Raw genomic sequence first — 12,085 nt, forward strand, 5'->3', positions numbered from 1 at the left:
CGGTGCCGCCACCTCCTGCGGGGACAAGGACACGAAGCGGGGGCTGGCTGCGCCCTGCACTTTCCCCACTGCCTCCAGCCCTCACACCTTCTCCAAGGCATCAGAAAAAAAAAAAATAGAAAAAAAAAAGAGTGGAGGAGGATCGCTGCAACAAGCACAATGATCAGCAGAAGCAGCTTGTCCTCATCATGCAAGCCTCTCCTTGCCCCTCCTGCCCAGACTACAAGAGAACAGCGCCTACAGGGACCCAGCACCTCTGGGCTTCCAGGCTTTGATGTCACCAGCTCCTCGACTTTCAAGGCAGACCTTTTGGGTCCCTTCATGAAGGCCTGCAGGCTCTATGGGAAGGATGCTCACTCTCTTCTGCTTCTCTCCATCCTCAGTTTTCTTGACAGCACATTTTAAGTTTTAAAGTCCTTGGATTTTTTCCTAAATATCAGTAATGCAACCCTCCCTGCCCCTGGCCCAGCAGCATGCTGCCAGAGGGGAACGAGCTGCCTCGAGGGTCTCCCTCTGCTGCCCAGGGCAGATTTCAGCCGTGTCGCTGCAGAAAGCACCGTTAGGATCTGCAAGATGGAAGGCGTTGGTTGGGGATGCAACAAAACCAGTCAGAATTTCTTTTCCATCTACTGGAAAATCATGAGCAGATGCCATCCTCTGCTATTTGTTATCCACCTCTCCTCTGCATTTTGAGGACCTTCTGGAAAAGCAGCACACGGGCACTGAGACCCTTCTACATTTCTCCCTTCTGCCTCCTCCCTTCCCTGCCCAGCACGAGCACCCGGAGGACGCGAGGTGGCAGGAGGGGCAGAAGGGAGCGGGATGTGGGTGGTGGCACCCCAAACCTGGGCTGCAGCCACCCCGTCCTGCGGCCAGGTCAGCCTGGGGACAGGACAAGGAGAGGGCACAAAGGTGCCAGACCTGGGGACAGGTCACCGAGCCAGCAGGGAGCCTCGCTGCAGGGCTTAGCAGAGGGACGGGATCCAAGCAGGTTTGTGTGGGTGGGAATTAAAGAGGTGGGAATTAAAGAGAGGCAGAAGGCCGTCCTTCAGCAGCAGCGAAGTCCAAGGGCTTTGGTCTCCAGGAGGCAGCAGTAAGAAGGTCTGACATGGGAGAGGGCAGCCCGTGGTGGGATCCGCATCCCACCAAGCCCAGGAGCCACCGTGGGAGCGAGGGATGCTTGGGCAGCTCCCCAGAGGAGGTGCTATCAGGCTCTTGCTTAATGAAGATCCAACATTTGTTTCATGACAAAACAACATTAGCGTGGGCTGAAGAGGAGCTTGCATCTGATTAGACAACAACCGTGTTGCTTACAGGATCGGCTACAAAGTGGTGATAACAAATCAAACAAAAAGGAGATAATCAGCTGCTGTAAAGTTGAGAAGCAATAGCACGCTGCCCATAGTCACAGCATCGCCCACGCCATTTTCATAAATATTGCCCCTGGAGCTGTTCCGAGCAAACTCAAAGAAATCAGGGATGTTCGCAGACAAGCCTGAACAGAAACACGCTGCCAAAGTTACTGGTGGAGAAGCACCCAACCTCCCCAGCTGCAAGCAGCCCCTGGTGCCGGGTGCCCCCCCCCCCCCAAACCAGGAGCCTCCCCGCTGGGTGCCCCAGCATGGCCCCAGGCAGTCCGAGATCCAACCAGCAGCTAAAAATCCCAGTGCTCTAAAGCAGCAGACTGGGAAGAAGCTGGGGGTGCTTTTGGAGCTGCAGCATTCCACAAAGACATGCTTGCGACCAAAAGGGTGAAGGATTTCCTCAATGGCAGGACTCACACGGTGGCATCCATGCAACGTCCCAGCCGGGGCTGCGGTGACCCCACAGCGCAGTGGGAGGGCAGTGACAGCTCCCACTGCCCCAGGGACCTGCAGCCCCCCGTGCGGCACCACACAGCTCCCAGCCACCCACCAGCACGGGGAGGATGCCAGAGGGCTGCCGCCAGCTCGGCGTGGTGACACAGCTCCCCAAGCCCAGGTTTCACACCAACCTCTCCATCCCATTGCCCGGCAGACCCCAGGGCTCCTCCATCCCCTGCCCCAGGGCACAGGGCAGGGAGGTGGTCCCGGGGGGCTGCTGGGGGCAGCTCCTGCTTCCATCACAGCCCTGTGCCCAGCCCAGTGGTGCTGGGTCGCCGTTCACCAAGTCCGTCCCTGTCGGAATCAAAGCCTGCTTGTTTGTCCAGAGATGGCAAAGCAAGCAGTTCCTAAAACCGAGGACGTTTCACTGCTTGATCCCTCTGCCTGCAGAAGGAAGAGCCTTAAGCCCAGGCAGGATGCGTTGCCTCAGCCTTCAAGGAGGAAAACCCCCTGTCCCCCAGGGGAATATAGCCAGCACCAGCCCCCAGACCGAGGGGGGATGGAGGGGCAGCTCCCCTGCTAGCCCAGCTTCTCAGGTCTTCAGCTGCTTCTGCCACCCTCCCCTGAACTTCACCCCACTCGTCCGCACCCTTCTTGGCCAGCGGGTTTCTTTTCAGCACAAGGGATTCATCTCGGTGAACTCTCCCTGATGTTCCCCTCTATGGACAGGGGCTTCTAGAGGGAGCTGATCCCACCTGAAGACAAGCAGCAAGCCAGCGCAGGTTGGGCATTTCGGGGGGACGCTCCTCTCCCCGAGCACGTGTGCCCGCAGGCAGCCCCCTGCGCTGATGCTGCCCGAGGTGCGGCTGCAGCCAGGCACCGCCGGGAGGACAGACCCTGGGCTTGGCTCCAGCTGACAAGGAGAACATCCCCTGGGCTCCCACCCGGCGGGGGGTTTGCAGGCCTGGAGAGGCCAGAAGGACTCGATCACGGGCAGAGCTCCCCCCATGGCCACGCAGCTCTCCCCGTGCTGCTTCAAAGCGCTTCGGTGGAGGGAAGGGCAAAAAGGTCTCTCTAATTACCGCGTCCTGCAGCAATTAGGGAGAGGCCGTTCCAGGCAGCAGCCAGGTCCCGCCTGGTCTGGCGAAGCTTCCTGGGGAAGATGTTTGTGTCGGGGCCTCCCGGCACCTGCTCCGGCCCGCAGGCACCGGCCAGCCAGCGGGGTGCATGCCGCGAGGCTCCAGCGAGCTCACCCCGCTGTCACTGCGGCAGGTGTGGCAGCCTGCCTTCCTTCCTTCCTCTTCCTCACCACCCACGGGACAAGGATGGGCCGCTCGCCTGGATGGGAGCACGGGGATTTGTGCTGCAAAGCACAGCCTGTGCTTGAGGACCGGCTCACCGCCCCAAACCCACATGCTCACGGGAAATCACGAGCCCTGCTGCATCTCAACGCACTGAATTTCATCAGAGGAAGAACCAACCCCCCCCCCCCAGGTTTGCCAAGCTTTAACTGGAAGGCAAAGCGGAGGCCGGCAGGAACCCTTCAGCCACTCCACAGCAGGCGAACGGGACCTGCAAAGGGTTAACGGGATTATGAGCCTCCCTGCCTTGCTAAATCCCCTCGGTCACAGGATTGGACTGGTTATAAAGTTATTAGCAGGGGAAGGATGCTGGTGGCCGAGCAGGCGGTGGAGCACTGCCACTGCCCCCCTGGCGTGGAGGAGAGGGAAATGAATTGGGGAAGGACGACAGGAAACCAGCCCGAGTGAACCCCAATGCACCCCCAAGGAAGAAGAGAGAAATAAAGAGGGGAGGGAAGCAGCCAGCTGCTGAGAGATGGGAAAGCAAAGCCTTTGGGAAGAGATTCCCCTTGTGCGGGTCATGCCACCGAGCCTGGATTGCAACAGACGCTGGTGGAGATGCAGCCCTGGAGCTCCCTGCTGCCAACAGCAGCTTGCACAGGGCTTGGCTCCATCCTCAAGCATCCCTGTGGTCAAACACAAAACCTGATCCGGCACAAAAACCCTTTAGCAAGGCTCGCTTACAGCCCCTCGCATCCCCTGGAGGAACAAAGACAAGTGGGAGATGCCGGCAGCATCAGCACCAGGTCAGGGAGCTGAGAGAGGAGCTGCCGGGGCCGTCACCGCGCCGGCTGACGTCCCACCACCACACCATGTTTATCAAATCCCTATTCCAAACTCTGCAAAATTAATCTTTTAATCAGCGGCCATATTTATCGGTGGGCTGGGGAGGTGTTATCTCCCCGCCATCTGCTCACTGCAGAGCCTGACAGCCCGGCGCCGGCCCCACGCAGCCGGAGCCCGTCGCACGCAGGGTCCGGCCCCACGCACAGCTCCCCATGGCCAGGGGCACGAAGCTGGGTAAGGTTTGGACCCAGACCCCAATGCACGAGCAGATTTCTTGTGTAAAAGACAGCTTTTGATTGTAGAAAGTCAAATTAAAATAATTTTGATCTTGATGGGCCCAGATGTCCCACAGAGCCGGGGGTGCTGTGGGAGGGGGGAGCTGTGCTGCCCCGAGCTCCCCACCCCACTGCAGCCCCATTCCCTCTGAACCCAGGGGTGGCACCAAGGCGGCAGCGCTCCCCCAGACTCGCCCTGCAAGGTCAAGCCCGTCCCGTGTTACCACCTTCCAACCAGCAACGGATTCTGCCTTTTCTACACCCAAAAGCAGCAGGGAAACATCAGCTCCTGCACAGTGCCCCAGAGAGCCTCCTGGGGGAGAAGGAGCCATCACCCCAAGGCGCTGCCCTCACCAGCCCACCCACGTCCCCCACGGGGTGCTGCCACCCCATGCACCCCCAGCACCTCTCATCCCTCACCTCAATAACCTCCTTCAGCAGGAGACGGCTCGTGCCCCAGAAACATCCACGGTCCCAGGTGCCTGCAAGCTCTCCATCCCCATGGGGGACACCTGGGCTCGACCAGCCTGGGAAGCCTGCACAGGAGCTTGGGGTGGCCCCAAGAGCCCGGCGAGTCCCTGCTGGTCTGGATCCGGCCCACTGACCCCCCAGTTAATCGGCTAAAGCCGCGCGATCTGAACCCTGGCCCTGGCTGCGGCGGCGCTCCCGCTGGCTCCCGGCTGCCCTACATAGACATCTGCAGCCGCCACCTCCCGGCCCCCGCACCCAGCCCAGCACCAGCCTCAGATCCTGCACCTGCCGCCTGCCCGGCGCCCCTGCCCCTTTCCTCGGAGGGCTGGAGGGGGAGCACTGCAGCTCTGCCCCCTCCACCCGACATCTGGGGCTGTCGCTGCCACCCCCAGCCCTGCCCTGCCTGTGCCACCGGTGCTGACCTGCCCCACGGAGCAGCACAGGAGGGACGCGCTCCCTCCGAGCTCGGCACCACAGGTACAGAGAGGAAGCATCTGGATGGGAAACCCCAGTGCTGGGGCTGCAACAGGAGCAAGAGCATCCACAGCATCTGCAAACAGCCCCGGGTGCTTCCCCCCCCAGCTGCTGCATGCAAAATAAATCCCCGCCCCGCCCTCACTGGTGCCGGCCTCACCTGGTGCCGGCCTCACCTGGTGCTGGCCACTGGGTGCCCAGGGGCAGCATCAGCCCTGGGTGCTGAGGTTCTGGTCCTGCCCTAGCCCCATGGCTTCAGGGTCCCCCCGCAACCCTCTGCCCTCTGGAGAGGGGCTCCCACCACCAAAATAAATGGAATTAAACCCTAAAAAGCCACGAGGTCGTGGAGCGCATCCCTGCGTGGTCTTAACGCCGCTCCCTAAGACCAACGAGTCAACGAGCGCGGCCCTGTGCTTACCAGTAAATGAGGGAAAGCCCATCGAAGTGCTCCAGGTCGCGGCCAGGGGGCTGCAGGTAGGACATCATCCGGGGCCCTAGGGCTGCCGCTGCCGGCTCCCGCTGCCCGGGGCCATGGGCTCAGAGCGCCGGCGGCCGGGCGCTCGGCACGGCTCCCAGCTGCCGCCGGCCACATCTAATCCCAGGCGGGCGGCCATGTGATCGCCCCTCTGCCGGCTCCCCCCTGCTAAACCCCGCTGATGCCTCCCGCTCCCCTGCCCACAGCTGCTGCTGATCCCAGCAGCTCTGAGACCACTCGGAGGCTCCCCAGGGTCTGAGGTGCTCAGCACGGCACGGCGTGGCACAGCGCGGTATGGCACAGCACGGCGTGGCACGGCACGGCGTGGCACAGCATGGCATGGCATGATATGGCATGAGCAGCATGGCACGGCATGGTTTGACATGGTCTAGCATGGCACGGCGTGGTTTGGCATAGCATGGCACGGCTCGGCGAGCATCTCCATCTGCAGCATAAGCACAGGGTGGGTGCCAGGAGCCCTGCGCTGCAGAAGCCGGGCAGGATGCATTTTGCTGCCCCCCCCAGCTCGCTCCCCCCTTCGCTGCACACTTGGCTGCGCCATCGTTGTAATTACACTGCCGGCACCCGGTGTTTCACACGGTGCTCAGCACGCCGAGCTCCTTAAAGCCGATTGTAGGCATCCCTGAGCTGCATTAGGGCTGGGCCACAGATGTGTGCGCCCAGCACCTCCTTCCCAGGCACTGCCGAAAAAAAATAAAATAACAATACCTATATTATTCAGGGCACAATTGTTGCGTGTTTTTTCCCCCTGTTAAAGGTTGGCAGGTTGTAACTGAGGAAGCAAACCCCCTGGGACTGGAAGGAAAGTCCTGGGAGAGAGCCGAAGTGGGCAGGTGGGAGCTGCGCTGTGCTGCAGGTCGGACGGACAGACAGCAGGACAGACGGACAGCCTTCCCTCACCACGTTCAGGGAGGCAGAGAAGACCCAAATGAGAATCCCCGTGCCGCCTGATGCTCATGCAGGTATTTTGCTCCTCTCCCTCCAGCAGGGAGGCGCAGCCAGCCCAGCCCGGGGCAGCGTGGGCCGGGAGCAGGCGAGTCCCGGGGCTGGGAAACGCAGCTGCTGGTCCCTGCGATGCGCCCGCGCCTGGGGAGAGCCTGCGGGTGCTGCTCTCGGGCGCTATCGAAGCAGCCCGGAAGAAGACGGCGAATTAAAGGCTTGTCCCGCTCAGCATCCTTTTCGGGTGACTGTGCAGGATGTGCCCGAGCCAAAAGCCTTCTTGCCTGACAGCTCCCGGCTCGGTGACAGGTGCTCTGGCAGGGTGCATCCCCCGCCCAGGACAGCCGCCACCGCCGGGGCTTTGTCACCACGTCACCCTCGTGGGCGGGAGGCCAGTGGGGTGCCCTGGGTTACACCCACAGAGGAAACCTCCCCGAAGTTTCTGGGTGAGAGGCACCACGCCTGGCACCGAGATGAGCCCCGTGCCCTGTGTCTCTGCCCGGCATGCAGTGTCCCCAGCGGGACGTGGTGTCACCCTGACACTGGCCCAGATCCCGCAGCCAGGAGATGGAGGGAGAAGCTTTTGGTAAAAAAAAAAATTAAAAATAAAAACCATGCCAGGCCATGAGAAGTGCAAAGAATTGTCTTCTTCTGGGCTGCTCACTGCCAACCCAGCCTGGCAATGCTTAAGACCTGCCCTGGGATTTCCCACCCTGCCCAGGGCCATCCCTCTGCAACACTTCCCCAAGCTGGCAGGGACATCCTGGGGACAGCCCCCTTGTGCTGGCAGGGACATCCCGGGGACAGTCCCCTTGCCACCAGCCGCACAGCCAAGTCGGGCTTTGCTCCAAGCCTCACACAGCCCCACGTGCAGCGGGCAGACAGATGGACACTGACCCTACAAACCAGTGTGGGGAGCGGTGGGCACCCAGGGAACAGCCGTGCCACCATCGGGACACCCCAAGGTTCGCCTGAGGTCCTCGACCTCCCCAGCCCGGGGACCCCAGGCGGGGCATGGGGCGAGCGGCCGCTCCCAGGGCTGTCGCAATTCGGGGCCGGGCGGTGCCGGGCCTGCTCCACGGGACCGGTTCCTGCAGCTGGGAGGGGATGGGCGATGGCAGCAGGGTTTGCCGAAACCGCTCGGAGCGCGGTTCGGCGGGCGGGCACAGCGGGTGTCGGGGTGCTGCGGCCGCTTGGGGCCGGGCTGGCCTCCCCAGCTCGCCCGTCGGGATTGTCAAAGGCAGTGTCACCCCCCCGGGACGGGCAGCACCCAGAGGCCGTGGGGACGGCGACGCCACCGAGGTCCTGCCCTGGTGCCAGTGGTCCAAGGCACCCGGTGTCCCGGGGCAGCACTTCCACCTGCCTCCTCGCAGGGTGCCCGCAGGGGTGCCCATGGATGCATCCCACCCACGGCCCCCCCAAAACGTGCCGGGGAGCAAGGTGCTGCCCTGCCCCGTCCGCCGAGCGCTTCCTCCGTGGCGGAAGCTGAGCATTACCTCCCTCGCCCATCAGAGGCAGCTGCTCGTGGGTGCACCCCGTGTGCATATTTGCACAGATGCAAACATTACACCCCGGAAATTCCCAGCTTTTACATCAAAGGCCTGACCTTTCCAGCATCTTCTGCAGGGCTCAGAGGCACAGGGCTCACTCCCGGGGTCCGGGGCTGCAGCACCACACAGAGGGGACACGAGGGTCCCCACACATGGAGTCACTTCCCAACCCCTGTCCTCATGCATCCCCCTCAGGCTACAGCCCAGTGCAGAAGCCCCCAACCCCCCCCTCAGAGCCCGCTTGGTGCCTAGCATGGGTGGCACCAGCACCCTCTGGTCCCCCTGCACCCAAAGCCACCACCCCAGAGTGCTCGGGTGACAAGGTGGGTCCCTTGCTCCTTTCCGAGAGGGCGAGGAAGAGACAAATGTAATTTATTCCCTGCTGCATTTTCAAGCCAAATGAGTCAGAGCCACAGCTACACACGCTGCTTTGTTTTTCTTGGCTGATAGCGTTCGCTTTTGATTCATGTTTGTTCAATATTTAACTCTCGTGGTGACACTTTGGCTCAAACCAGAAGAAGCCACTTCCCACCACCACCCACGCTGCCAGGGCAGGAGCTTTGCTTCACACGGGAGCGATGCACTTGTTTCATTTTATTTGCTTCTTGCAGCTTGATAAATCCCCGAGCTTGCTCCTGCGGGCACCACATCAGCTCGGGGCCGCGAGCCCCGTGGGAGGCTCAGAGCAGCCGGGCTGGGGAGCGATTTCGGAGCAAAAGCAGCCTCCAAGGGGGCTGAGCGAGGTTTCGCCCCATGCTGGGCCAGTGAGGAACGGGACCGGCCGCATTCCTGCCCAGGTGGGAGCCGGCAGGAGGAAGCAGCACGGAGGTGTCCCGGTGCCCTGCAACCCCACATCGGGAACTCCCTGCAACCCCAAAGACACAAAATGGCTCAGCTGGCTCCTCCAAGCAGGGCTGTCAAAAATTTCCACCCAGAAAATAATTTAGGTTTTTGGCTGGTCCAAATTTTTGTTTTGTTCCACCGAGTGCCTCAGCCTTTGGAAGAAATTTGCAAATATCTTGGCCCCTACCTCCTCATCCTAAGCGAAGTACTTCAGCCTCGGAGAAAACTCTGAATTGGGAAACACCACCGAAAAGCCCCCCAGGGCTGAGCATCTCTGTCGGAGAGCTGGGTCCCTGAAATGCCTCAGCACCTCAGGACGTGCTGGGGCCACAGAGACTTTTGGGGTGCACAGGGAGGGAGAAGACAGTGCCACTATGCTTCGCTGCTGGCTTGAACCCCCTGAGACCCAACCCTTTCCCAAATTACCCACGGATGTGCTTGCATGGGGTGGGGTAGGATGGGATGAAATGGGGTGGGATGCAGTGGGACGGGCAGCCCTGGCACTGGTGTGTCAGCAGGGGACCAGACAGAGGCAGCCAGGAGCCGCCTGTCCCAACCAAGCCCCAATTTTGGGGGGCTGGTGCCCACCCCGCACCCTCATCCAGGGCTGGCGGTGCTGGGCACGGCGCAGGGTGGAGAGGCGAGGGCTCGGCAGGGCGTGGGAGCCGCTCCGGAAAAGGGCTTGCCAAAAAATGCAATCGCATTGCACAAAACGTGCTCCTCTCCCGCTCCCCTCCCGCGGCGGTGGCTCAGGAGCTTCTCACCCCGGTTAAGTCAATAGCGCCACGCCGCTGCCCCCACCGAGGCGCTCGCTGCGTGTTTCAACCTGCCCCGCGGCGCGGCGGGGACCAAGCCCTGTCCCCAGCTCCTCGATGCTCAAGGGGCTTTGGGGGATTTTCCTTGTTCTGCCTTTGGCTCTCACCAGGATCCCGGGGAGCACCAAAGCCTTCCCGAGTGTGAGCACATCCCCGGTGCCCCCCTTTGGCATCACCAGCTCCAGTTTTGTCCTACTGGTGTCACCTGCTCCTAACACTGGGGCTGGCACTGGGAGCTGGTGGGGCACGGGGCTCAGCGGGGGCCAGTGCATCAGCAAAGCAGCAGAAAGGCTCGTTTGCAAAACAAACGCTGTGTTTTGATGGGCGAAAAGCCTCTTGGGGATGAAACCTCGGCACTGGGGGTGCTGTGCTTGGGCAGCTCGTGCTGCGCCCGGCACCGTCCGGAGGCAGCGTGGAGCGGGCAAAGCAGCAGGAGCATTGTGTGTCCCTGCTGGCAGAGCTTGGTCCAAGGCATCAGAAATGACTGCTAGAGCTGCGAGCACCCCAAACCGCGGGTCTCACGTGAAGCTCAGCTCTGCCGAGCCCAGGTGAGCGGCGCAGGCAGAGGGCAGGCAGAGCAGTGGGCTGGGAGCCCGTCCCCCCCACGCGCCGTGCGGTGCGGCTTTGTGCAGCACCTCTGATCCCGAGCCAGCATGAAGGCGAAACACCGGGGCAGTTTACACAAGCCCCAGCTTTCCACTCCGGCGGAGTTTCTCGCCGCCCGCCGTTTCACCGAGCAGCTGCAATTTTGCGGCTCTCAAGGGCATTCGCACACAAAAATGAGCCACGCCAGAGATGTGGGGAGATTAGGAGGATTAGCGCTGCGGAGCTGGCGCAGGAGGTGAGGAGGAGACGCAGGGCAAAAACCCTCCGGTAGGCAAAGGCATTTCCCCTGGCTCTGCTGAAGGTGTAGGAGCCCTCGTGGTTTAAGGACGCCCTTGGTTTAAGACCGAGGGGTCTCCGGGGAGCTCGTGGCTAGCAGGGGAGAGCTGGGAGAGGAGCAACTGCTCCCCACGTGGATGCATCGCTGCATAATGTCAAGGGTGCAAAAGCACGAGCACCAGAAAGCATTTCTAGAGCAAATAAAGGCAGGCAGGACTTCATGTGGTTAAATACAAGCTGGAGGACTGGGTGACTGCCACCTCTCCTCCCCCTTGGTTCAGGGTGGGAGCTGGGGCAGGGGACCTGGGCACTGCCTGACTGGGCACGGAGATGGTCCCAGCCTCTGAACGAACCACAGGCAGCACTTGGCAAATCCCCCCAAAATATTAAAAATTAAAAATAAATAGGGAAAACCTGATCTGCTCCTTGGTGCAGGTAGGTCCTTCTCCAGGCCTGTTTTCAGCCCCACAACCTGGCACCTCTCCCAGGAGGAGGAGGAGGAGGAGGAGGAGGAAGGACACAGCCAGCACGATCCCGGCTCAGCCAGGGGCCCCGGGCAGTGGTGGTGTCCCCACCTGCAGAGACCCCATGCAGCTCATCACAAGGCACCGCAGCCCAGCACCCTCAAACCCCATCCCCCAGGGATTTGGGGAGCATCCACCTGCCCCATCCTCACCCCAGTGCAGTCCGGCCGCCCCCCAGCCTCATGCTCACGCACTTGCCTCGTGCTGTCACCGCCAACACCCAGCCCAGGTGGGCAAACCCAGAGCCGTGCAGGGGCTCCTCGTGTGCCAGGAGGGCGAGCGGAGGCTCTGGGCTCTGCCAGAGCGAGTGGCCCCGCAGCTGAGTGATGTGATGTGAGCGGGGGATCGGGATCAACAGGTCACAGCGTGCACTGACGTGCCCCCCGAAAGAAAATCAGCAGAGGATTTGGGGCTGGTGGGGAAGCTACAAGCACGTATTCAGCCCTTTAATCCCACATGGGCACAAAATCCCGGGATAAAAAGGCCAGAGCCGCTCCTAATTGCTGGCTGCTGTGCACCCGCGGGTGGGTGAGCAAAACCTCTTGGGTGGCCGGGGGCAGCCACCCCACCGCCCTCGTGCCCGCTGCGTGGGCACAGCCCTCGGGAAGGGTGCGCTGGCCCAGGGCACCCACGGCCCCGCTCGGCGCAGCCGCCGGCCCCGGTGCGCCCTGAGAACCGCAGCACGCGGCGGTGCTGGGGGTGGTGAGTCCCAGCCTCCATCCGCAGCCCACCAGTGGGGAGGGAAGCAGGGGCTGCATCGACGGAAAGGCGGCCAGCGGGGTGACGGAGGGGATTGTGCCCCTCGGCCCCGCTCTCTGCGACCCCACCCGCAGCCTGCCCCCAGCACAGGGACACGGCGCGGAGGCC

General features: G+C 62.1%; 1 protein-coding gene across 6 annotated transcripts in view; it reads right to left on the reverse strand.

The window, feature by feature from the left end:
* LOC310881974 (syntaxin-binding protein 4-like) overlaps positions 1-12,085 on the reverse strand; it is a 50,868-nt gene that overhangs the window by 35,933 nt on the left and 2,850 nt on the right. For 2 of the 6 annotated variants that reach the window (XR_014572736.1, XM_083799990.1), the window contains exon 1: positions 5,118-5,360. The exons of 1 other annotated variant lie outside the window; for it this stretch is intronic. Coding sequence is in view for 2 of the 5 variants with exons in the window: in XM_083799990.1 (XP_083656116.1) it covers positions 5,118-5,245 (128 nt within the window). In the remaining 3 variants the exon portion in view is untranslated. Of the gene's footprint in view, positions 1-4,644; positions 5,447-5,587; positions 5,870-12,085 lie in introns of those variants that run through there. 3 more of the 6 variants (XM_083799991.1, XM_083799995.1, XM_083799993.1) reach the window with 3 other exon arrangements.

The sequence above is a fragment of the Anser anser genome (genome assembly GCF_964211835.1).
Source record: "Anser anser genome assembly, chromosome: 15".
NCBI classification, from domain to species: Eukaryota; Metazoa; Chordata; class Aves; order Anseriformes; family Anatidae; genus Anser; species Anser anser.